The sequence below is a fragment of the Opisthorchis viverrini genome (genome assembly GCF_000715545.1).
Source record: "Opisthorchis viverrini unplaced genomic scaffold opera_v5_250, whole genome shotgun sequence".
NCBI lineage: Eukaryota > Metazoa > Platyhelminthes > Trematoda > Opisthorchiida > Opisthorchiidae > Opisthorchis > Opisthorchis viverrini.
The window spans coordinates 463114-489888 of record NW_008751905.1 but is presented as its reverse complement, the minus strand read 5'-3'; the positions used below and the strand labels follow the sequence as shown (position 1 = coordinate 489888).

Sequence of the window (26775 nt, the reverse complement as noted above, 5' to 3'; positions counted from 1 at the left end):
CCACTCGCTTGGTGCAATGTTTCGTGGGTTTCCATAAACATCAGAAACAGAGCCCTTTGTAGCAATTATATCTCATAAAAACGTAACGGTTTTGGGTATTAAAATCAAAATCAGTTCAGGGCCAAGGGTACAAAATCTGCTCCACGTCAACTGGCTTTATGCTTTGCATGACTGTGATATTCGACGATGGGAGGGCGCATGAGGTTTCAAACGACAGAAACACTATTTCAAGATGACCAATCGGGAATAGAACAATTTTTCTGTCCTCAGATTCCAGTAGTTAGTTAGTCGGTCTGTGTGATTATCTTTCGTAGACTTTTTACTCACTCCTGCCCATGAGTTGGTCTGAACGCCAACCGGTCAAGATTAAGGTTAAAAGCACAGTTTTCAGTTTCTTTTCACAAAATTCAGTGTTGTACATCAGAAAGACAGTGCTCCATGGCCTCAACTAAACCGCAGAATGAACTGAGATGTCATGCAGAAAGCAAAACAACACTGAATGGATTTGACTGCTTATGGAAATATCTACTGGCTTATAACTAGCGTACAATTCAGAAACGCTGTGGTCCCATTATGAGACGCCTTATTAGTCCCATCACCGAGACTACGCAGTTTTATTTCATATGGAATCCGAAAAAGCCGCTCATTGTTAGAGCCAAATTCGGTGTACTGGGGTTTTTCAGTGATTGCCATGACCGTTTCTCATAGAAAGATTCATGACTGTCATGTTAGACTTTCATTCTGTCGCACGTTACTCAAACGTAGCACTGGGATCTTCGGACAAAACCCAAGGATTGTGTCTCAGAAATAACCTATCTTATGAGCACAGTGATCAGTAGCTGTTCCGGTTTTGTTCCAAAAACCTTCAGCCGACCGAAAGTTCAGGTTTCTCACGCCTCCCATATGACCAGTACACCGTCACCATCGCTTGATACTTGCCACTTTTTAGGGACGTCAGGCTTACAGTTTCGTCAAATCTGGCTTTGCATCTCTGAACGGGCAAAAGTGCATCATTGTCGACCGAATTTTTTCCAAGTTGATGATAAATCCCTACAAGTGCAGTTTGTTATATTGACCTGGTTAAAAGCGATTAGATGGGTAAACCGTAGGTTTAGCCACTGACAAAAAGCCTGTTTTATGTCAACAAGGAGGAAGTAGCCTGAATAAAAAACCGGACCGTTCACTTCACGTGCATAGAAAAATCCAGGACAAATTTCAAGAAAGGAAGTGCAGGAACCAACCACTGACAAATGATAGCGAAAGGCTGATGTGACCAGGCCCACATGGAAGACGAAAGCGTAGGTAAAGCGCATGGGTCTGACATCAAGCAAACCAACTCGGGGAGAGCAAGCAAGGCCGCAATGCTACCGATCGTGTATTTACATGTGTACAGTTTTTGTGGCTGAGCCCGCAGTGAATGCAAAAATAGTTGTGCAAAGACTATTTCGAACGCGTGACGCGAATGTGAATTCCACAAATCCCGCAACCAACCAGTATGCATCGAACAAAATATATCGAATGGTCATTGTAGGCACAGTATCCTCCAGAAAGTCATTAAATCCGTAACGGCCAGCCTTAGTAACATGAGTGGATAAATCCGTCTTCGATTATCCGTTTGAACGCGTATCCTGTTGTGTCGCTTCAAATGTGTGGTCGCCCATACATGCTACGCTTTCTGTTAGGTAATTCTTATACGAGTACAGCAACCCAAATCAGGGGCATAAAAACTGTGTTCGACTACTCTGGAAATGAACACGAATAAGACGCTTTAACTCGACGTCTCTAACTCGTTGTTACTGTGTCCATCACCCATAGTTGATAACCGTTCTGCGTCTGTGACTGATGAAGACAATTTGAAGTGTTGCCATCTCGTAGCTTATGTCTGTTCTGACTGTTCTGATGAAATGGATAAAAGGATTCAGTGCTCCGAAAATGATATCATTGGCATCTCCTACAAGACCCATATCAACCAGAGGAAGGCGTGGAAATCTCGGCACATGAACGATATTCCATATGAAAGTCAGCACACTATCAATTTATCCATTAGAGGTTTAATTCTTTTGATCCCCGACGGAATCGTGCAGTAAGCACAGCACAACTAATAGTAAGCATAAACAACTGAACGAATGAAGATTCCACATCCCACCTGCTCTTACGCAAACGTGCGCTTCGTTTCCTCAAGAGATTGACACGTGTCATTTGACGTCATTTCGCGCGATGCAACAGCGATGTTTTTTCACACCCAAGCTAAGGCAGCTCCTGGGCTAATAAATGAGGTAACAACCATCACGCGCTCATTAAAGGGGCCGACAGTAAGCGTTATTTTATCTTCAGGAAAGCTATCTGATACTCGCCTTTCCGAATAGTCACTATTGTTCTATGGGAGCTCTGTTTTGGTAGTAAAACCCGTCAAGTACTGTTGGTAACAGGAACATTCCGAAATAATATCAAAGTCTGAACGTTTGATGAGAGATAGAGAACCCATAAGAGCATGCACTTTTCCAGAGATCGAGTTTGGATAGTGCTACATCTGACTGCTGTCCCCCACTCCAGTGTCTAGTGCTGGAAAAAGGCTCGTCGACGAGGAACACAACAACTTTGTTGCAAACAAGCAAGTGCGTGCCAGCACAATGGCCTCGCGCTATATTTTTAAGGGCACTGTTTGACCTTGATCCAAGGTTGACTGACGCTATATTCTTAAGGACGGTGTCTTGCCTTGATTCAAGGTTGTCTTATCGGCGCTTAGATAGGCGTTGAAACCCGGAATGAAGGTTAAAGTCGCGTATCTCAGAAGTTGAACCATCCATATGGACAGCTTGGCTTTGTAGGTCCTGAGTCATAAAGTTTCTCAGGTCGCTGNGTCGCTGGAGCAGGAATGAGTCACACCGGTAAGATTTCATATTGGAATAAACTATCCGGTATTAGGAAAGCAGCATACCAATGACTCAGTCTCGAAGACTGACGTGATCCAGTGAGCTTTACAGCAGCACATCCACTGTAGGATGTAAAAACTGTTCCAGCAAGATCTACAGATTAAGGGTCTCCAGATTATTAAATGTGTGAACAGGGACGCTCCTCAAAACTGTTACTATCGGATGGCACTACTCAGGACAGTTTGTGAGTTAGTTTATGTCATTTGTAACCATTTACTTTGAAGCAATTTCTATCGCCTCCTGTTTCGCAAAGGAATGGATCTAGGCTAAGCGACTGTATGTGCATTACCATTAGGCTTTAATCATATTCGGCATGTCGCAAGTGAAATCCGACTAGCAGAATCACAGAAATTTGGAATAATGATCCGCCAAGGATAAATACTTCAAAGTGAGTACTAACATCCAATCAACTGTGGACGCCGTACTCACAGCTGTCCAAAGAATGGCAGTCAGTTAGAACCCGGAACTCATGTAGTAGATACAGCCGATCTAGAGTTCGACGAAAGTGGCAATAAGATAGATTGGTATAGCTTGATAGGTGATTGGATGTAGCTGAAGTGGTAAGAATAGAAGTGGTATGATGGTTACGGGTGGTTCTGAACCTGGTTTCATATGAAGCTCAACCCGTCAGTTACTAAGGGAACATGTGACTAATCTAGCCTATGCAATCGGATTTCAATGCGAAACGTTAACGGTTCGATTGCAGTTTTGGTTCCATCAATCGACAAGATGTTGCTTTTGCATTCTTTCAGAGCCATGGAACTATCTGACCGACCATCAATTAATGGCGAATTTTTGGGCGTCTGGCAGCACCTCGCGAAATCACGTTTTTCACAGAGTCAAGATGTGCTGCCTGCTTTGTGTTTAGTGTCACCATGTTAATGGTAGGAAGTTTACTTGGATGTATTTTGAACACATCCAAAATTCTGTTTTCAAATTGAAATAGTTTGTTCTGAAGGAAAAACTCGACGCTTTTATCCTCGCCGATTTCGGTGTTCTTTTTGAAGACAGTTTGGGAAAATCCTTCGCATGCAACTTTTCACATATACAGCGATCACAAACACTCATTATAAGTCACTGAGTGAGCATAGTAGCTCCGAAGTCCTTTTTCGTGATGCTCGAATATCAGTCAGTTTGGACGATTCGGGAAAAGACGATGGATGACACTTTCCAAAGGCTCGCGAGTTTTGTGTGATAGACAGAACTGGTAGCGCTCGTCTGATTATCCTAAATGATGTAGTTGTTCAAACAATTCCATCAGGGAATCGGAAAACTGGATTGAACGCATCAGAATTCCAGAAAGTAGAAAGGGTTTCAGCTGATTGTGGAATTAGAAGTTCAAACACACATAGGGTAAATGGAAAGATGCGCCTCGGGATGGACTCAAACCACTGACCTCCTGCCTACGCTCTGCTCTATCGACTAAGCAACCGGGAACGCTTGCTCCTGCATATGGCCTCAAATTAGTTGGAGGTTTTTTCTGCGCCACTTGTAGTGGGCTAGTTGCGCTTTTCTTGGAGACTTGTCCCTTCAGAAATTCCATATATCGTTCAAGCCAAGAAACCAAAACTGCTATAATGCCACCCGGGCGTCAGAGCTGTGTCCTTGTATTCGCATCCCGTTATGGTCATTCCACGGCTGTTCTGTTTGTGAAATATGGCGTCTAGGTTTCTACCTGACAAAGTGAAAAGCTTTAAAACACCTCCATTTGCACATCCGTACTCTTACATTGTGTGTGAGTTCACCGATCCCTGCGTGATCCCACGTGACAAATAGTTTATCCAAGAATTGTACTCAACCCCGAAAGTAATGTTACGTGAGGAAAAATACCTTGACTAGCCCACAGTACATAGACTGATCCACATTTTTTAACTGAACAGCGAACGTCAGGCTTAAAACGTTGTACAAACTATTCATAGGTTGGTAGATGCATAAAGTAGAGAAAGGTATCTAAACAACTTTGGTATAATCCGAGGGATCAAAAGGCAGTCAAGAAAAACCACAATAAACTACTTGCACTATACAGCAGGTCAAAGTGAAATCGATTGCCAGGAAGAACGGGCACGTGAGAGGAAATCAACTTATGCAAATAGCACTTATCATTGATTGTTTTGATCAGTCACACTCTTCAGGTATAAACAATATCATCTGTGTTGACCATAATAGTATTGTGGTTCAGTTGTCCAAATAGACACATCAACAACCCTAACACTAAATGTGTCGAACAATTAAGAATGTCAGTTTGAGTGACTCAGAAATATCTCATTATCAAAGTGACCGAAAAAAAAACAGGGCGATAATGATGTGTGATGGAAAAAAAACAGGGCGATAATGATGTGGTGATGAAACTATGACTCTACATTCTTCAAACGATGAGAATTATCGGACACTGGTACGTGTCTAAATGTCTGTTCAAAAACCCTAGGAAAAATTCTAGCTAAGAAACTGTGATCCACACTTCCACTGTGTCCGCCATTTTGAACCAACACATTCAACTGAGTGTCAGCGGTAGTTTGACGAACGAGATACATCCAAATGCACACAACGCAAGGCAGAATAGTGAAAGAATAACACTTAACAACAGTACAAGGTGAACAAACATGTTATTAAAGTCGGCTCACTAGCAGTCCATGAAAATAGGGACCACAGAATCAACATTCAATACCTGTGGTGAGTCCCATTCAATAACGAACGCTGCGTGACGAGGATAGCTGTAGGGTTAAGCCTGTTTCAATTTGTGTTAGCCGAGCAACTGGTACTGTGCCTTAACTAGCGAACAAAGGGTAGAATACGAGCTAATGACATCCCATGGTGATGACAGCAGTGGAAACATCCTCGTAATTTCCTACGTTGGAAGTTAGGAAAAGCATGCCAGTTCATCCTGAAGACTGCGATTACGGGTCCTAAATTCGATCGATTCTACGCGTGGTTGATCGCCACGCCAGTAAACAGCGCCGTGGAATACGTGTAATCCGTGACCTTGAACTGGCGTTGACGAATTAAAGATACTTCCAAATGCCTCAGCCTGGTGCGGAGTGGATGCTATTGCACTTCGCCAAAGTACCCTCGAGGAACCTCCCAATATATAGCTTATGCTGAAAATTATTGTTCATTGCATTCTCATGACAGAGGTGCTGCTCAAAAAGTGAAAGGTCAAAGGCGGGGCTTTGCGTTACAACAGGCTGATGGTCTATTAGTTGCTCGTCGAGGTGAATCGCCAAGTCCCAACTTAGAACATCCCACGCGTATTTGAAGGTAGCTCCGTCTGGTCGGTTAGATGAGACTACATGGAGTACTGGTGGCTCAGTGGCTCTCCGTCTTAATCTTGTTGCAGTTCAGTCAAATGCAACAAGATGGCAATTGAAAGTTTTTGAAGAATTATCCTGATGAACAGGGTGACTCAACTGCTACACAGCCTGAGACAACCAGAAGAGTTCAAAACCGGCGATGGCGAATTTCGCCCGCACGGCCGTACATAGCCTGTTTCAAGGACTTTTAACCAGCCTCTGAATTGATTGTGGTTCATTCTGGAAGATGATGTCATACGCCGGAAGCTGCTGAGGCCAATATAGCCCTATCGTCAGGACCATGCGATCATTTTTAACCGCAGATTGTATTCCGAAGTAAGTGTTCTTGAAATCACATAAATGAGTAGGAAACAATCTGTGACATTTGAGTGTGCGTGAGTTATACAAACACAGTTCCTATTCGCCGCGGTAATCAACATAATATGTAATTGCTGTCAACAGAGATGCTATTCCTCAGAATAGGTCTCATTTGGTTGGTTCCTCCAATTGATCCCTCTGAAGCAAGACAACTGTGCTTCGGGGATCAGTCAACAAACATTTTCTTCCCATCGACAAAACTTCTGGTCACAAGTGTATGTTAAGTAACCGACAATAGCGTACCCTGTTTGGCCGCACAATGTATGGTTCTGAAAACAATGCACAAGAGAGGCATCTGTACTTACCTCCAATTACTCCAAAAGTCCCGATGAAAATTGGCAGATTGGTCGCAAATGTACTGGAAATAATACCTATTGACGACAGACTGGCGCCAAACATAACCAAAATTCTTGCACCGAAGCGATTCATGAGACCACTGGCAATAGGCCCTGAAGGTAGGTGAAAACGGTAGTGATGTACTCAAAATCGTAAGTTGAGAGAGTAAACGTAACGCAAAAGTATCGCCAAGATGAAGTGACCTCAGAACGTCATAGTAGAAAATTACGGTAGCCCCCCCCCCAATAATCTTCTTTGGTAAAAGACTCACGGATGAAACCACTCCAATGTGTTGGAATATTGGTAGTTAGGATGCGTTATGAAGTGACCTCAGAACGTCATAGTAGAAAATTACGGTAGCCCCCCCCCCAATAATCTTCTTTGGTAAAAGACTCACAGATGAAACCACTCCAATGTGTTGGAATATTGGTAGTTAGGATGCGTTTATTGATTGTTGATAGGTTTGCTGATGAAGTGTTTGGCAAGCTTGGTAATTAGGTTGGAAACAGTTCGTCAACAGACGAGGAGGCATCATCAGTGTATAATTATGACGGTTTTGCAAGCCAATTGCAAGCTTTGGTATACAGATAAACAGTCGCCTGTAGAACAATCAATACGACCAGTTAACTCGGTTTCCGTGAAATGCTACCTGAAATGATTGTCTCTTGAGAGCTTGTCCTCAACCCCAATCAAAAAATCAATAAAGGTCTGCTAGAGAAGCAATTTCCTCTCCAAGCAAAGACCGAGAGGGAGGATGCAAAGTTTGTTTTCGGTGTCCCTACAACGAGATGCCAAGCGAGCAGCACATGACTAATGGAAACGCTGATTTGTCTCCAAAGCTGTCAGTGGTTCCATAAATGATTTCCAGCCTCATAAGTCTTACCTGCTTAAGTAATCCATCTAACAGACCTCTCCAAAGAGAGGCGCACAGTATCATTCACGACAGACTAAGCGGATAACGGTTCATTCCTGTAGTCCACTGGAATGTGCGAACCTGATAATGTGCATGCCAAGGAAAAGTCGTCCTTATCGTGAGAGATACATCAAGGTTTGACAATCAGCTACTTAAAGCGCTCACTCCATTCAAATGAAAATTCTGGAATCTGTGCATAGTCTAGGGATTCGCAGGCTTTGTGGGGCAGCATTCCATAGCGTAGTGTTCGGCATCCTAACCTCATATTATACATGCATGAACATTAAAAACGGTGCAAATAGTTTCCTGACAGAACACAGTGTTCATAAGGTTGCTGCATATTCTGAGAACCTAGTACCAGCTTAACCTCTCTGGAGGCTCAACATTTGGGCGCAGTTCCGAGTTTTCGTCAACTTCACGTCCTGATTGGACATCAGATTCTACACAATTAGTGAGATATATTCACTTGCAAGTTGAGTTGATGTCAATGGGAGATTCGACAGTATCCCAGCAGAATCTGTCGTTTATGGTGTTCTTCAAGTGTACATGCTGCATAAATGCTGCCAGTGTTTTAGTTGGTACGATATTCGAGTAAAGTAGTAAGGATTAACCAGAAGTTGCGATTCGGCACTTTGATAGACAAAGCTGTTGTGTTTGTCACTTGATCACAGATGTCCACAGTAGTAAACAAAGAGTAGTCTTCCATGAGAGACCAGTGTTCGAACCAAGACCGCTTCGCTCCAGCCGCGTAAAACTGGTCTGGAAGTAGGTACCTTCAGAGAGACATTACTTCACTTCCCAGAAACTCATCCCCAATATCCTTGTGGCACAAATTACCGTCCCACAAATATCACGATGCGAGATTTGTGTTCTGGGTTGTTATACGCTAGTACAAAAATCATGGGTCTGGAGAATGGTATGTCGCCCTGAATGATTAAGTCTCTGGATAGATTAACTGAAAGGGTCGAGCAGAAATAGCATCACATCGGCATCACATCACACCTCTTCAAAAGGACGCAAATACACAATTGTCCTTGAAACCATATGAAAGGATTGACTGAAAATGGTTTCAACTGTGGGTTGCTCTCCTCTGATAGACCTTTCACTGCTGAATAAGAATGATGCTGACAGTTGGGACACCAGAACGATTTTAGCCATTCTAAGCCCACCAGTGGGCTACTGAAACTTTGGATCACAGCCCAAAAACTTGGAGAAATTCCGCTGCAGCCACGTGATTGAATATGTACGCTTGTTGCCCCATCACTTACAGTACGGACTGCAGGTTCACTTTGTTGATGTTTATGTGAGCTCTTTCAATCGATCGCGGGAAGAGGAACGACTTCCAACAAATTCTTCCCTTACGACCAGTATGTCGCAGAAGTGCTAGCCTCAAAGGATATCGATATCAGCCACCCGCTTATGGTGCTTCTGGACACATTTGGGCTGACGGTCCATCTACGACACACGAAGTAGCTGTTTCCTCTCTGTTTCCAATACCAACAGTAGTCCATGTGGGTAGAAGAGACTGCGTCGCATCACTGGACGCTCAGAATTGTCTCAACTCGGCCCTCAACACCGGAGTCATGAATGATAGATAAATAATGGAATGCGCTAATCCGCCAAGACCAGGGCGTGCTAGCCTCTGAATAACCTGGACTGCACTTACATTTATCCGCGTTTTCAAGCTGTCTGATTTTCACAGCATGCATTTTTATATGCCTTACTGCCAAACAATAAATACTTTCAGTTTTCCTCTAATGTCTGACTTTGTTCTGAGACACTGTAGGTTTAGAGTCTTGAGTGATGAACAAAGGTGGCCCAGTTCAACTGTCTGACTTACAGCAGATGTTTATCGTAATGTACTATCGAGGCATACCTAACTAGCGTGTCCCAAGTCTACAGGTCCACCATTTCCAAGACAGCCAAGTGAATGTAAACACTCAGTTCCAGCAACATACGATCGATTACACTAAATGTTGACTGTGAAAGGACTCGATTCCGGCCAGTATTTGGGACAAGTATGTAGTGCAAGTTTGGCACGGGGACTCAAAAGTTGCGTCAAAAGTAACTATTATGCATTTGGAATAAGCCAAGAGCACCAATATTCCGAAACCAAGCCATAATCAACGTGGATAGTTTATGAATGACGAATTCGTTTAATAGATGGCAAAGACATTCTTCAAGCGATCATCAATGTATATAATGAATTAAAGTCACCTTTTGTGGCTCTTGCTAATACCCACTTGGTTCACGACTCAATCGTTTTAGAGCGGTGTGACAATTTAACTAAATAGGGATGCTCTAACAAGTCAAATACCCGTGAAGGCAACACGCAATTTCAAACTAGAAAGGCGACCGGCTTAATCCACGTTTCGATGGGATACTTAAGACCTCCAAAGTATCGAGTATTTGGTCCTGAGACGAAGTTTTGTATACATCTGTGTACATATATACATATATATGTATATATATATATTCATACGTAGGCATATACATACACCTGTCCGACATTATGACTCCAAAGGTGACATTACTCGTAGGGTGAATGGAATACCATCAGGTAGTGCCATATGAACTTGACGGTGGGTTATTAGGCGATTGGAAAGTGTCGTACTGGGATGAGAAGTGGCTTTGCACTGAAAATTAAAGGGAATGACGAATAACGCGGTTCTTCGATGATAAACAGCTAGCTGATGCCGTTTCCTCTTGCTATGCCTTCATGCTTAGGTCGACAGATGGTTTTTAGCAAGTCTCTACACATCAGATATCATCGGGTGAGGCAGGTTGAATAAATATTCGGTTAAAAACTCTTTTGCTACGCTTATATGAACCGGGATGTACTCAAATACTATAAAGCCACTATTATTCTGGCAGGATAAACCATGATAGGTTGTCCTGACGGGAATAATAAGTGACACATTCATCACAGGTGACTAGGTCAATGAAACACACCAGTTAACAGTACTGTGAAATTTTTTAATTTACCGTAGTCGCTGCCTGGCATTCTTACCCGGCGACGGAACACAAAAGAATTACATGCTGTGAATATGTGCACCACTGTGTGTGGTTCCCATGTGGTTCTGGGAGGTGCACATATTTAAACAAGGGATTTGCGCGACCTAATCTAGTACCGTATAGGTCTCTAATAGCGATAGGAAGATTCTTTCCTCTGGATGATTTCAACGCCCTGTTAACACTCGGTGCAACACACGATAGGCACATGTGACGGAATAGGCGCTGCCTGTTCATCTTAGACTGTTTACAAGGAATTACGATAAGAGAGCAGGATCTGTGCTAGCCGGTTTAGCTTGATACACCAGATACTGCATGGTTTTATGCCAGGCTCTCTGCAAACTAGTCAGTGTTTCGTTAGCTCACAACAGTAGGTATTCACCTGCGTACGTATCAAACCGTCAAGAGCACCGTCCGAATCACACCGTGAGGCGTTCGTGAATCTGGAATCTCTTCAAAACGCCAATGTGACCATGACCATCCATCGGTTTTGTAGGAGTAAGTACTGGGTTTTACTTGGTGTGACACTTCGAGAAAAAACAGCTTGATCTTGCTGTCCTGTCTGCTTTTTACAGGTAGAGCAGGGCAAAAATTGAAATACGGCATGGTGTCGGAGTCTAATTTGATTGGTGAGTGAATTTATCGTTGGAAGTTTGAGCAAATATGGACAACTAAGACTTGAAATGTAGGTTGGAAAAAGTAGAAACGCTGAACACATTACATGAAATGCAGAATTTGCAGTCCAATGTCCTGTCTGACCTCTAAGGACATTGGGAACATGTTTTCTTAGATTTGGAATACGAGCTGAAAAGTGTTATTTCATGGTCATTTAGTTAGATCATGTGGGTCATGAATCACAGAAACTCGGAATCCCATAAACTGAATTCCAATTTCGCCGGCCAAACGCCGTAATATTTAACCTTGGAAGTAGAAAGCCACGTCGTTGCCATTCGCAAAAAACGCAACGAACGAATAAGACTGTTTTCAAGGGAACTAGCATGCCAATCAGGATATTCCGTCCTTTTCTGTCAATCTATTTCTTACAGGCTGACAGAATCTGGCATACACGTACAGTTCATGTGCATCTTTGATATGGATTACTGGCTTTTTTGTCAGATGTCTTCTGAATGTTCTTGCACCGTGAATGGTCTAGAAAGATATTGCCAGTTTATTTCATTGTTTTGAAGTTGACTTCTGTTCAGCGATACTTTGGGCGACGTGGTTTGTGCATCATTCAAAACGCCAAAACGATTAAAGTTACCTCCGTGTTTTCAAAGTTTCCAAGAGAGTTATATGGAATGATACGATATATCTTTCTACAAATACCACTGAAGACGATAAGCAGCATTTTCCCACAGTCCCACTTTATGAGACAGCCTTTTTCTGCTGCTACATTGTTCACATCCGTTCGCCCAGCCAGAATGTAACGTATGGTCTTTTCGATGGGTTTTTTACTGCATTGAAATGGAAATGCTTCAGACAATTCGTCTTCTTTTCTAGTGTTATTTTTGTCAAGATTCCCTTGTTCCTTCTCGGTATGCTTCCTAACTCCATAGTCTGCTTATGAATGTTCAGGTGAGTGGTGACTTCACACAAACAGCGGTCCAGATATGATTGAAGAAGGAGCCGGTCCTAGCATGTGCATCGGTTTCCAGCTAACTCACCCGAGACAAACTGGAACCTTCACATTTGAATGGCTAAGGCACCAGGATGATATCCTGCATCAGCACCATAATCGACGCTCGGCTGGTGAGCCTGGAAACAAATCAAACCTGTTCACTAGCCTTGCTGAACTAAAGCGTTTGAATTTCACGAAATTCTGGAAGCAGAAACTTGGCCACTTAACTACTGTGATCAAAAATCACCCCATGGAGGTGTTCAACTTTCGGTACAGTGACCGACCACATGGGCGAGGGCATGTTCCTCTTGGTAATCCACCTTGACTAGTGGGAAGTGCATTCCATTCCAGATGCCTGTTCGGCCTTAAGACTACCAGTCGGGTGAATTGTAATCTGAATGCAACTTAGTTGCTGACTCAATTGATGAAAAATGCACTCCTTCAAGATTAACCTGGTGTGTGCGTTTAGATGAGGAGATCTGGTTGTGTAAACCACGTGCGACACTGGCACATAGCTTCACTTGGTGAGACTGCGTCCCTTGTGTCTCATCCAGTCACTGACGTTAAGAAAGTCATTCTTCTTCAGTCGATAACCCGATAAATGTCACGCTTGCGATGTTTCACAACCACACAGACAGTGAAAAAGCTACGCATTTGTCCAGTCGGCCAACATTAATGATCGGTTTTGGGTGATATTAGGGTGAACGAACGGAACCCGGTCTACTTGGGAATTTTTGGCAATTTGCTCAGTATCAGGTTATGAAAGACAATCATAGCCAACAACAGAGAAAAATCGTATCTTGTTCTCCATTTCAACATGAAATACTTGAAAAGTAATTAAGCAAGTGATTCCGAAGGACATTACTTACTGAGAAGAATGCTGCTGTGGTTTAATAACATCGTTAAGTGCAGTGGCAAAGCAGTTCAATCACTCCTGCCACTTTTAGCGAGATAGAAGCACAGTGTGACGGCTGCATAAGTAAACATTTACAAAGGAAAACCAATCAATAAAGCTAGTTTTTATGGCGTTCTGCTCTCACGAGAGCAATTATGTGTCCCACGCAACGGGATTTAATGAGACAGGTGAGCAACGTGAAGTGCTATATGTTAGATGTGAGTCAGGGGATAAGGTTCAAATTAGCTACAGCTACAGACTACAAAGGATTGTACCCATGCACCAAATATTGCTAACGTAAGTCTCACAACAAAGTATATACTCAAGAATAACGGGTAGCGAAGAACCACAAAAGAATGTGTGCTAGAAATCGCTTTTCTCAAGAATACTGTTAGTTTCTCTAGCTCAGATAAGTCTAGTATATCTTGCTGCATAGAAAGCAAACAGCAAAACGTGGGAACAAAAGTGTGATCCTTTGCAGGATTTTGTAGAATCCCCGTTCACATCAATCTCTTGCGGTTTGACTCGGGCGAATCAACACAGCTCAAGCGTGAACACACTCCGCACTAGGACTTGATTATCCAGATGCGTCCAAATTGAGCTGGGGGGTTGTAATACTGGTAATTGTCCGAAGTTCAATTTCCAATAAAATAAAAATATGGGCCAATAAAGAGCTCTCATGAGGGAGAAACTAAGGTTCGGCACATCACCGCCTTGGTGTGGACAAACCATATGAATCACGTCAGGACAGAGGGTGGCGTGAACACAAGTAAAACTCGTATTCTGCGCATATTTCTGGGAACCGAGCATTGCCATTACTCCCGTTTTGAATGACAGTTGGCAATAAACACGCACTGGGGAGCTCCTGGCCCATAATTGAGGCAATTTTTTATCCATTCTGAAGTGTAACAATGAATGTTCTAACGTAAAATACCTAAGCTGTACAGTGCTTCCAGCACAGAAGTAACCTTCGAAGAGAACTCGCATAAGGAGCAAATACCAGTACATTTGGCCAGCCACGACCTAGTGTGCGATACCACCGAAGACGTCGAACCTTTTCTCATTGTGAGATCTCATGGGAGGGATTACCAACACAATCCAACTAATCACTATACAAAAGCACAGAATAGACCTTTCTGTGTAAAAACCTAGTTTAAATGATGCAAAATCTGCGGATTAAAACCCCTCAGATGTAACGTGGGTGAAAATAGTACGACATTACTCACCAACCATGAAGTAACATCCGGTCAAGAGTGCCCCGGCCAGAGTCATTTGGGTCTTGCTGGCCTCAAATGTGAGTTCTAATTCGCTGAGAAATATTCCATAAGAAAAACAAACACCATCCACCAGAAACATGCATAGGAAGCTGCCAAGTACGACGAACCAACCCCAACCACCGTCAGGAGGGGTGATTGGTTGCAAGTCCTGAAGATCGATCTCCAGGACTACGCCATCTTGCATTTTATCTGTCCCACCACAGGGTAGTTCCCCGCATACCGTTGGATTGGAGTGCCACACATCATCCTCCGGAATTGTATTGTGGGGGTCATTCAGGGCACCGGGTTGAGATTTGAAGAACGCCTAACGATTTGGAACGATATGGAACAAATGAATTGTTAATCTTATGTAACTTCGTTCGACAGATGTGACAAAAGCGAAAACATATTTGGTTTCACCGCAACAAGGCAGTCATGCTATAATTCTACAATGGTTAATTTGCCTATTGATGTGTTATCTTAACATCAAGGAGGCTTAGGAATTGGTTCTATAAAAAAACAATGGATTTCACACCTGTGGTTTCTGAAATGAGTACCACAGAGCAACCTTTGAATATATGGGTAAGTACGCAGTTTGAATAGAACCATTAAGGTTAATAGACTGGAATGCCAATAGACTGGATCTTTTCGTGGTGTGACAGTTTGCGTGCCTCAGTAACTCAATGGCCTGTGCTGGAGGTTGCTCGTTCAGCATTCACACAGTCTCTCCTGCCGAAATGGCCAATGGATGGAGGTCTGACAAACATGGTCTCCTAGCACTCCACGTCGGGCGTTGGAATAAGTATGTCGATTTGCTCATTACAGCTTGGGCTACTCGAGTAGTCTCAAGCCAACCATCGCTGTCTTGCAGTCAGGCTTTCGGGCCACAGGCTTTCGTTGAGGACCCTCATCGTCCTCCAGCTCAGATTTGGGCACCCTGACAGTGTCCCAGCCCACATACAACCATGAACCTTACAGATAAAAGTACATTCATGCCACATCGACCGGGTCACCTTTTCGCTGCATATAGCAGGCCAGACACGGGAGAACACGTGACTGCTGATACCTCTCATAATTCTTCATTGTTATCACTCAAATCCCGTTCTGTCCCACTTGACAGTCACTTTTATGTAGATCTCAGCTGTAGGCATTCCACCCAGGCACCCATCTAGTGCTGCGTAGCATCCCAAGGATTAGCTGGCTGTAATAACTCCGCAATGAGGTGGTGCGTAAGTGAGTACTTGGTATTGAATCCAGTTTCTTACAACAGCATTTTGAACCTGCCAGTTTGAGGGGGTCGAGGCAGGTGCCAAAAATGTTTAACCACGGTCTACTGAAGAACGCACTGTTTTCTCTTCCGAACGACTGTTGGCGAAAGGCTCTCGAGGACAGGTCATGACATGGTAACGTAAAATGAAAGCGGCTACTTTGAGTGGGATCTCCGCTGGCCAGGATCCAAGCGATCTTACTTGTAGGTGGTTGGAAGCCCTGCAGGAAACTGCACACAACCGATGCCAGTAGCGCATACACTGTCATTTCCTAGCCGACTGCCTAGGCTGGCCAGGATCCAAGCGATCTTACTTGTAGGTGGTTGGAAGCCCTGCAGGAAACTGCACACAACCGATGCCAGTAGCGCATACACTGTCATTTCCTAGCCGGACTGCCTAGTGGAGGTTGTGTCGTAATGCTCTGCGCTTAAGTCGGGCAAAGTTTGCAAAGGACGCTGAGTTCATTCTTCTGATGACGCCTTATTTCGACATCATGCTAAGATGTGTTTATCTTAATGCTGTCCGAAGGTGTCTCGATCGTTGCTGCTAAGGACATAAGAATTCTTCTCAATGATTCCATAACAGTCCATCTTTACTGAGGCTTTCTTCCTTCGAGGTTGTGTGGCACTTGGGTACTATATGTGTGTCATTGGAGTATTGCTGTCAGTGATGATGAGGATGATGATCAAGATCAATAGTTTAAACTTGTCATACATTCCATACATGGATGGCGATAAATTCTTCTCTCCAGGTGAAATACTCTCGAAAGAAATCGCCAGTAGAAACAACCCCTAGCTTTTCAGAAAGTGGTTTACCCTATTGTAGGTATTTTCGATAATTTATGTGACGTTCTATGTAGATTGCCTTACAAAATAACAAGACTGGATATGTATGTCCCAAACCTTTCCCAAACGGCATACGAACACATGACCTGTTAGAAACCATTTGCCTAAAACAAGACAAAAGTTAACTAGGTTTTGTGCAACCATATGGCACAATAAAATCAAATTGTTCGCGATTCGAAGTTGGACTTTAGAAAGAAAGAGTAGAACATCACACACTTCCATACCATGGCGAACACAAAGATGGGGCAACGAACGCAACGTCCAGCTACAAAAAACAATATGAGCTTTCCGGACCTAACAGCATAAAGACAGAGTAGGCGCAACAGAAACTAATAAATGTCACCAAAGATGACCAAGTTCCGTAGGCATTTTACCAGCAGTTTCCAAGACAGACCCATGAGAACCATAGCTTGACTCACGTACCTCGTTGCGCGAGAAATACTTCCTTTGGTTCACTTGCTACAGGCGTAATCTCATCCATTTTGGATGTTCTACTCGCATTAAACCTTTTGTTGCAGTTGAGGAGATGGTAGATACTCCCAAAACTATCCCAAAGTATGGCCGCCATACTTTGTTTTAGCCTCCAAATCTTCGTTTAGCGCTCTGTGAAACTGATGTAATTATGTAGTACGCCAAAATTGGATTTTTGTAGCAATAGGTTGTTCGGGCATAGCGCATCACCTCTTTCTGGGACACCACAAACTGGTCCCTAATGATAATCTCCACTTGAACTAAAGAGTCAATCAATTTCCTTTAGGTAAGTGCTTGATGACCCATTACTGAGGTTAATATCTGTTTAATAGGGCGAACAGTCTTTTCACGTACACCGCTTCAGTATTGGTATCAGGCAGGTTCAAATCTCATTTTATATTGCATTCCAAAAGAATCTTCAACCCTCTCACTGAATAATACCAGGAAGTTCCGCGCCTAACGAGTTCGACCCCTTAACATTTAATTTATTCGACCTATTTCGTTTATTGATATTTCCGAGCAAATCCTGATGCACAAATATACTGAAATATTACACGCTATTCTAATACGTACTACAGGAGTCTTTCAATATATAAACCGTCAGCTTCCCTCGCTCGATTTTAGCAAGAAACGGACCAGAATAATTCACGACATAGTGTCCAAATGAAAACCCAACACCGGTGGTTCTCCACGGTGCAGCGGGGACATCAGTGGAAAACACGGTTTCGGATACAGGTAGTTGCACGGGTGTTGACAACCACTCTAACTGTTCCTACACCACGAACTGTCCTAAATATCTTTCCAAAATCGCGAGAAACTGTGTCGCTCAAATATGACCCTCAGATTCTTTGAGATCAATGACGATTAATTTCGTCATTTGACAGTAAGATGGTAATATCACAAACGCCTCGGCTCCAGCACTATCTTGTAGCGTAACCTTTCCTCCTGCATGGAGTAGACCATCAAATGTCAGTGGTCTTAAATTTGTTGAGGTGTTGCATTGACTTGTACCTACTTTGCTTATCAAAGGTTCCAGGAAAATGAGATTTTTGTGGCACCCCAGCTACTGCTTATGACGCTTCAGCAATTTCAGCGATTCGCGATGGACTTTGTCTGACTGACTATACTTTTCATATCGAGTTGAAAAGCAGTCTACATAGCAGGACAGGCAAATATCCTGACCACGCTTCACGAACCAGAATAATGGGGTGCGACACAAAACCAGCGAAGGGCCTTCTTGGACGATAACCATTACGTTACTCACTTGTCGGTCATTACTGTCCAGCTTCTTTGCTTCAGATGGATTGAGTGGTCGTAACCCTTGGTCTATATGAAAATGCTGAACATTGTAACCATACCTTTGTTCTATGAGGCAACAGTTCTGCAGTTCTTCTCCAGTTCTTTCTGAACTGGAATCCAATTGCCGTTGTATGATATTTGATGAACTCTTACGACCAAGAAAGGACAACAGAGCACGGTGCACAAAGTTTCTTTTACTCCTATTTCAAATCGCTTATAACACCCGATTTATTTGCAAATATTCTGCATGTTGAGAACATCGTTTTCTCCTCAGCAACCAGCCAATGCCGACCACATAGAAAAACGAGCACACCATCAACGCAGTTTGTGGGCCAGCAGCACCGCACATCATTGCATCCACAATCGTAATCGTTTAGGTGATCATCGTCAAAATCGTTGGTTACAATTCCATCAAAGCATTGAGCCGCTTAGCTTCACAACAACGACCTTGATTCGTGATTAAAGCTTCGCAACCCAATCACACGTTACTTACAAAGATCCAAAGTCCCCGTCGAAATGGGCTATGTCTTCTGCCCTATCTTCTATAAAACCGCTTTCAGCTTCCCCAGTGTTTGACATTTGATACACTTGCTACCGTCTCTTCTACCCATTTCAGTCAAACAAGGACGATGATTATACACTCAGGATGAGTATCCACAGAATAAGGTTCGTTATTGGTACCCAGCCGCTGATTTCTGATCCGATGTGTTTTGGCTACATCAGCATAAGTGAGGCTTCCAACTTTGCGGTCGCTTATCATTTCCAGTGACAAACCTGAAAAACGAGACAGCGCTCCACTTTTTCCTTCCGTGAATGATTTGCTCTTTGAACTGTCGAGGAATCTACCTAGGTCTTATCAACCACCACGAGTTTTGTCGAAAAAGTAGTTAGTTCTGTATTCCCGACTACCCTGGTACCATGAATGGTGCAAACTTAGCGAGGTTACATTATAAATCCTTTGAAAACAGAGGTTTGGGTCTCGATGAAATCCGACTTTTCTTCTGACTACACTGCAACCCTAACCTGAGTGCACTTTTCAAAGCACTAGTGTAGGTGTCTGCTTTGGTTTGTTCCGGTCTGTTATTGTCAACCCGATTGGTGAGTAACACTTCATGATGTAAAGCTTCACATCGATCCACCGTACCCGAGCAGCGTCATTTCGTACTAGGTTTATGTTTGTGGCATAGTAGATACCACTTGTTTGTCAAAAGGAATGTGTGATTTTGACCCAAAACAAGATGCAATAAACCAACACAACTGCTGTGTTGATGCTACCACTCATACCAAAGGCAAACATCATTGGAGTCTTCACTAAAACCATTCCCATTCCTGTTAACGCAGTAAGTATCGGTAGCCATCCACTAAAATATCAGGAAGAAGCCTTATGTATCCACTAGGCGAGGTACTGAAGGGCTTGTTTTGATTGTGCTCTCAGGAACGGACACAAGACAATCATGTGTACCATGGTGCGACGAATCAGATGGGGTCTAACATTTGGAAGTGGATCGGAAAAAATTGAAAGAAGCTTCAAGAAGATGAAGCCTTCAAAGACGTTTGCTAAGAAAATGGCAGCTATTTGCTCTTGGGGAGTGTTATGTGGGCGGAGGGGAGTTGAAAATAAGTTAGTGGAATCAGACATTGACCAACATGCGTACGGTGCGAGTGGAACTGAAACTGGGTGGTGTTGGCATACTCTACGATGTTCATAGGGTCAAAGCAAATCTCACCAAAATAGGCGTGTGCAATGCGATCTTCCTCGAAGAATTTAACTTCTCTCTATCCTTTCCTGGAAAAGTGAATCTCCCGGTGTATGGGTAAATTAACAATCTCAGAAGTACAAATAAATAAAGGTCGGTCAGCTGCTTTGTCACGATCCATAAACGGTAACGGTTGATTACACGCATCAAGCTATGGCGCCCTGGGGTCACGTGTACTGATGCATCTTCACCTCTTCTCCCATTAAGTCACCCAAACTTATTAGTTTGGTCCCCGATTAACGCGTGCTTATCGGATTGATGCGACAATGACTAGTGCCGTATTCGTAGAAGTCAGTTACTGAAGGAATTTTCTATACTGCTTTCGTACAATATTAAGTGATATAACAAAGAGCATATATCCTGTATCTTGATTGTGGGAAGACCGAGAATTAACCAGAATTGACAAAGATTTACGATTTAACGCACAGTTGAAAGAAGTGTCTGACGATTTCAATGGTCAGAGTAATCGCAGCCTTCTAGCAGTTTTCCAACGTTTTTCGAGAAACTTGCACAAGGATACAAGAGTTTCAAATCAAATGTAACTACTTTGTTTCACAGAGCGAACAGGATATAAGTGCTTGCGCAAGAAATATGTCATTTACAGTTGGGTCCAAGCAATACACACAATTCTCTGGGCTCACACGCAAATCGGGAGCAACAAGCTCAACAGCAATTCTCCCTCACTGCAGTAGGTTGGCGCCTGAAAAGTGCCCAGGCCCGCTAGTGCCTGGTGAATCATGTCCAAAGGATATTTTCAACGGGGGCCTGCTACTACGTTAACTTGAGACTTGCTCTCACCACAGTGTATTACTTTATCTAGCAGCGTTTGTCGTGGAAATTTGTACAGGCCCCAGAAAGCGAGCATGGCAGGGTAAAGCTGTAAGTGCAAGTAGTTTTCATGGGATTAGTGTATCTATTGAAAGTGTTCATTGTACCGAATTTTACTCCCGCATTTTGACCCACACTAGAGGTTTGTTTGATGCAGCTTCCATGAGCGCCTTGTTCACAGAACCATCATGGATGACGAATGACCCACCAGTGATTCCAATAAGGCGACACGAACGCTTTCCACCTGAATGATCACATATTCGTCCTTTATGTGACGATTTCGTGACGAACTAACCAAATCTGAAAGGCATAGATCCCTAGGATGCGATTCGGTCAAGCGTTTCATAAATATATAGCACAAAAACTTAAATTTGCAGTGTACTGTGGTACGGACCAAAAACACTCCACACTAAACTTGACCAAAACGGTGAAATCACATTTCCACTTACCCCAGGATCAGATAATTCTAGTTCGCCAGGTAAAGGGGCCACCCTGGCAACTGATGTCATGGCCTTTAGATGGTTTGCTCCGTCCCCAGTCCGGCAAGGAAACTACGACAGCAGTACATGGTCTAAAACCAGACAAAGTTGGCTGCAGGGGTAGCACTGTTAGCTGATTGGCTGTCCAACACAACCAATGGGATCGACGAGCGACCACGGGCTATAAGGACAATCGATCGTGCCTGCAGGCAACCAATCACCCGACAGACCCAGAAACGGCCGCCCAGCAAGGCGTCGGTATTGCCGTCCGAAACGCAGTCATTTGTTGCGGCAAGGTAGACCGGACGACTGATGTCTCTCGAACGAAGCCATCCGGGAACTGTAGAGCACATTCACCATTAATTTTTTCCAGGACGCAATTCCAGACAGACGCTCAAGTTTGACCATGCTGGTGAAATTACCGATGGAGTATATGCAGCACAACATGGACTGATTTATCACCAAGCTTTCTGACGGGGCTTACCTCTGCATTCATGCATCATAGATCTTGGTAATATTTTAGGGTAAAACATAGTTTAGGCAACTAGCACAATGAATGCTTCTGTAGTCCGTAATTCACTGCGGATGAAAAGCTAAAAGCGGAGCGAATAGTTACCAAAGTTCTGAATTGTCACCGATGTTGGACTATGAGGAAGAAGTAGGAACTAGTGACAATTCACTTTGCACTGTGACATGATTTCTACGTTTGCACGCAATCTTGAGGAAGGTAGCTTAATGCGAATAAAAATGAAATAGAATGAAATTCCGGTCAGGGAGATTTCTACCTTCTTCACTGGTAACACTAGCCTCCAAATCTTGTTCACTTTCGGCTCAATTTTTATGGGCAAGTAAAGTTTTCTGTGGATTCTCATCCGTTTACGCATAGCTGCATGTATCTCAGAGTTACCCACTTATTAGATCTCTACTAGTTTACATCATCACCGCTATACGCGACATTAGTTACATAGCTCATGTGGCAGTCAAACGTACTAGAAGCCTTTGCTTTGCTTCTTGTTTTTTTGACTAGCGTTGATTATTAACTCATAGAGACTGTGAAAAAAAGCGTTTACATGGTTACACAACATACGCGAGTGAGCGAACTTCGCGGAAATGAGGTAATTTTTTATCGGTGGCTGTTTCAGTCGACGGCGGTGTAGCGTAGTTAAAACCAAAACACCGTCTGCTAACATGTGTTTGTCGTATGACCCAATGTGTGTATATCTCTCTGTCCCTGCTATAGGTACCCCGGATGATCCATAAAGAGCCCCAGGCAGGAAAAAGTTGTTCGCTTTTACATCCCACTGAGAGACCATGAGCGATGCTTTTTACTTCGCTTGACTTGTGCTTGCCGTCCCCGTTTCAATACACACACTTTGTTGCCTCCCTAGGCTGTTCACTCCTGCGTCACCCAACATGTGAGTGTGTGCTTTGTGTGCCATTTGGTCCCAATAATACCACCACCAGTTTCCATAACTGCTCATTTCAGAACTGGCATTTGCCGTCAACGGCTCCTTGTGAACATCGACTGCTGCTGTCTCCTGACTACCCACTCTACGGTGGTAGTGTATGTTTTAAAACCTAACGGTTCTGTCATTTTTTACCACGCCAAATCCGAAAGAATTAATGTGCCAATAATGGGACAGTTTAGGTTTGAGCGCGAAGCTCCAACCTACATAGTAAGTTCGTGCAGCCTGATAGAGCTTGATCGAACGTTGCTGTTCCATTCACTCAGAGATCATTGTTTACAGAAGCTTATCGCAGGCTCTAGAATTTGCAATTCTGCTTAGCATTTGAAACAGCCCCAACTGAAAGTATCCACACCACCTAGATTGGATAAGTAAGCACTGCGATGTATACATGATTTTTGGACCGAGCGTTTTCCAGCGTGATTTATTCTCACTAAAATATTGGGTGCATATAAACATGTTCATGTAGCACTCCAGCCATTGGTTACCTTGTGTACATATGGGAATAAGCCATCCACAAGGAGAGACGGAACAGACCGTCTTATCGAGGTGGTCTATCACCGCTGTCCACTCTGTTCAAGATGTGGCCAAAAGAAAGCGTTCTCAGGTCTGAGGATTTCCGCCCCCTTCACAAATTTCTGTGGGAGAATTAATGTGCAACTACGTGAGTTTCCAGAAATCCAGCTTCGGGCACAGGAAGAACCATGGAACATCGTTGATGTGAACTGTGATTAAACGTGAGTGACACCATAACTTGTTCAAATTGAAGTAATGGCGCCGCTAATCAGCTATCCTTTGCCACTGAGCTACTAACTAGGAGGTTGCGAATTCGACTGGCCCTAGGATGTACACTACTGCTGATCTGCAAAAAGGGTGAAACCGGAGAAAAACACCCCCCCCCCTAGTTTTTCAGTGCACATTGATACCAAGTAAGATATGATATCTTGGGTGCAATCACAACACACTGTTGAAAGAATTCGATATGAGTAAAAATGTTCTCATTTATTTGTTGGCTGTTCATGGTGTGACTGATAAACCAAAACGACGTCCGCAAAGTCTTGCAAATGAACCAGATACCGTAGTGATGTACCTTATAGTCACCTTAACGCTAACCCTCATCTGTTTTGCGAACTAGGAAAGCACTGGAGCCGATATATTGCTACATTGCCCCAGAAGTGTATAATAATATTCGAGAAACCAAGGTGGGCTTCTAATCTCGTACTATTCAGGCAGTGGTTTATGCAGTCTCTAGCATGGCAGTGCTATGCATCCATAGTTTCTGCACACACGATGTTTAGAAATGAAATTTGCTCGGACGCGTTAGTGAATGAATCTAATGGGAAAATTCTGCAACCAGTAATACGAGTATAAGGGCAAATTCACCTCCGTGATACAACTGACTGCTGCTAATTCTGAAAGCAAAGGTTTCTACCCATATATCGTTCGATAGATGATTTTAAGCTACATGAAAGCACACCAAAGAAGGCCTTCTGATGTTCAAACCCTTGTGACAGTCTCCGCTGGAACCGTTCCAATCTCCCAAATTATCCTGCCAAACTTTGTTGTTCTGGAGTTGTAAAGAAAATGCTGGTCCACATGTGCTTCATTGATGAAGGCGTAAGGAAACTGACATTATTATACCTATTCCGCCCAAACCCGTGACTCATCTGATTTCCAGCTTAATATCTTCTCTGTGCTTTTCTTTAGCTGGAATCCAGGCGAGTATTCAGCTCAAATCAAATAATTTTGCAAGTGAATCCCATTTGGGTTCACGTAGAAAGTAAGGCTGACAGAACTTCGGGGACTGTGTCTACCTGATGATTCCAGACAGTTGAAGAACCAGTCGTAGGCTATCGTGGAATTTTAAGCAACCGTTTGAGTGTTTCGTTCCATCCTGGTAATCTGACACTACGTATTTACCACGTATTTTGCTTCCAAGTAACCACGTACCTTGACCGTGAAACTGAAGCACGGTTCGCGCTTAAACTTTTGCTGTTATGCGAGCCCGTACAGAGCTAAAGCACCTTTCACAACTGTTACGGTGCCACGGAAAAGTAGGAATCACAAAATAAAGCAAAATAGGATAGTCGCAGTTGTCGATAATGTGATACACGTGAGAATACAATGCTTCACTCACTTGCACAGAAAACCAACATCCATTTGTTCATGGTAATAAGGATGGATGAAAGCAGTTGCGGTCATTTATGTTTCGCTTGCTATTTGCTGATGTAAAGTTATTTTGTAGTATGTTGAACAAGGCCCCGTGGACTGTACGACGAGACCAGTACTGACCATAGTTTTTCGCTCTTGATGTCATGCTTCACTGTCGTGGGTTTTGATAAGTTTGCCAACTCTGCACTTAGCAGTATGTGAATCGGAGCTATCTAATGTAGCGGACTACAAGCAACATGCCACAATTTTCTGTTCATTCAGTCATCAAGACTTAATTCGAACTTTGTAACAACACTTTTGCCGTAGCTGCTGCCTTCTTCACTTGAATGACAGTTAGCTCGAGAACGGAACATTAACCAAGTCCTGCTTCTGCCAAGGCAACATTCGAAGGCATTGGTTTTCTAAAAGTGCAAGCGTTGGCCACTGTAGTGAACAAGAATGACCACAATCTGTCAAACGTCGTTTCACCGACTGAACGTTTAATCTGCATTTTTGGTGGTAAGTTGACTGGCTGGTTGCAAACACGACCAAAATCTTATTGTTGTTGAGCTCTAATTTTCCTCATAAATCAGTTAAAGCGAATACATAATCAAAAAGTCTATTATTGCCCAACTTCAATTAACGTTACTTGTTAGTCTTAAAAGCTAGCGAAGGGTGGTTGCAGTACTATAGGATACCTTCAGATCCGCTGTTTAGAACGCGTAAATCTTGATATATTCAACCTAAGTCTTCAGGTGGTTTGCGATCACAACTGGTCGTTGGCTTGTTCGCTGAGCTGGGCAATTTGGTTGCAAAAGTTTCATCACCAATCGAGGTGACATCATCAGTGCTTAGTTGTACGTAGCGGTGGGTTAGTGGTTGTGCCCACAACCAGCTCAGCGAACAAGCCAACGACCATCTACGTTACCTGAGCTACCGACATTCTCCTCTATAGAAAATTATCATAAGTACCATATTCTTTGATGAGCTCTGCACCTTTAGACCCTAGTGGATAATAATCATATTAAGCACGCACTTTGCAAACATTCGATTATGAAAAGTCAGAGAGCATTTTCGACTCTAGTCATATGCTTCTAGAGATATTGGCATTGAAACCCGCCATGCGGTCGAAAATGACCGAATATGGCCGACCACACTTTGGGCACACTGAATAGCGTCTTTGGTAGGCCCCAGTCGACCAATCCAGCCCAAGCTACTGAGATTTATTCTCATGCCGCTGAACTAAATGTATCGACAGTGTGTAAATTCATTGGCCGTGCACTACGATCGAGTGGAATGTCTCACTTCCGTAGATCACAAAGCAGATACATGTTGATGTGTGACAGACGTTGAATGGGGAAGTTCACTTAGTCCGGTTTCGACAATGAACACGCGAACCTGATTGGTGGCTAATTCTCAGTTGGCACACTTTCCATCTGACCAGCTTTCGGACCCACGTCTAGCTCACACTATAAAGGATACAGTACAAACCAGTTGCTTTTCACCTGTTGCGGACGCTTTAGGAGCGCAGCGACGCAGGTGAAAGTAATTGCCTAGGCGTACCCTGAGAACCATAAGTTAAA

General features: G+C 43.4%; 3 protein-coding genes across 3 annotated transcripts in view; 2 read left to right on the top strand and 1 right to left on the bottom strand.

Annotated features, from left to right (window-relative positions):
- T265_08994 (hypothetical protein) overlaps nucleotides 1–6186 on the top strand; it is a gene marked incomplete at both ends in the record, with an annotated part of 36545 nt that extends 30359 nt beyond the window's left edge. Inside the window, one exon of the mRNA XM_009174944.1 lies at nucleotides 6063–6186. Within this exon, the coding sequence (XP_009173208.1) occupies nucleotides 6063–6186 (124 nt within the window). The remainder of the gene's footprint in view (nucleotides 1–6062) is intronic.
- T265_08995 (hypothetical protein) overlaps nucleotides 1–21647 on the bottom strand; it is a gene marked incomplete at both ends in the record, with an annotated part of 53522 nt that extends 31875 nt beyond the window's left edge. The window contains 3 exons of the mRNA XM_009174945.1: nucleotides 6904–7047; nucleotides 14599–14953; nucleotides 21546–21647. Of these exons, the coding sequence (XP_009173209.1) occupies nucleotides 6904–7047; nucleotides 14599–14953; nucleotides 21546–21605 (559 nt within the window). The remainder of the gene's footprint in view (nucleotides 1–6903; nucleotides 7048–14598; nucleotides 14954–21545) is intronic.
- T265_08996 (hypothetical protein) lies at nucleotides 12470–12802 on the top strand (the record flags this gene model as incomplete). Its single annotated transcript, XM_009174946.1, has 1 exon — nucleotides 12470–12802. One exon carries the CDS (start codon nucleotides 12470–12472, stop codon nucleotides 12800–12802), a length of 333 nt encoding a protein of 110 aa, XP_009173210.1.
- Nucleotides 21648–26775: the final 5128 nt, after the last annotated feature.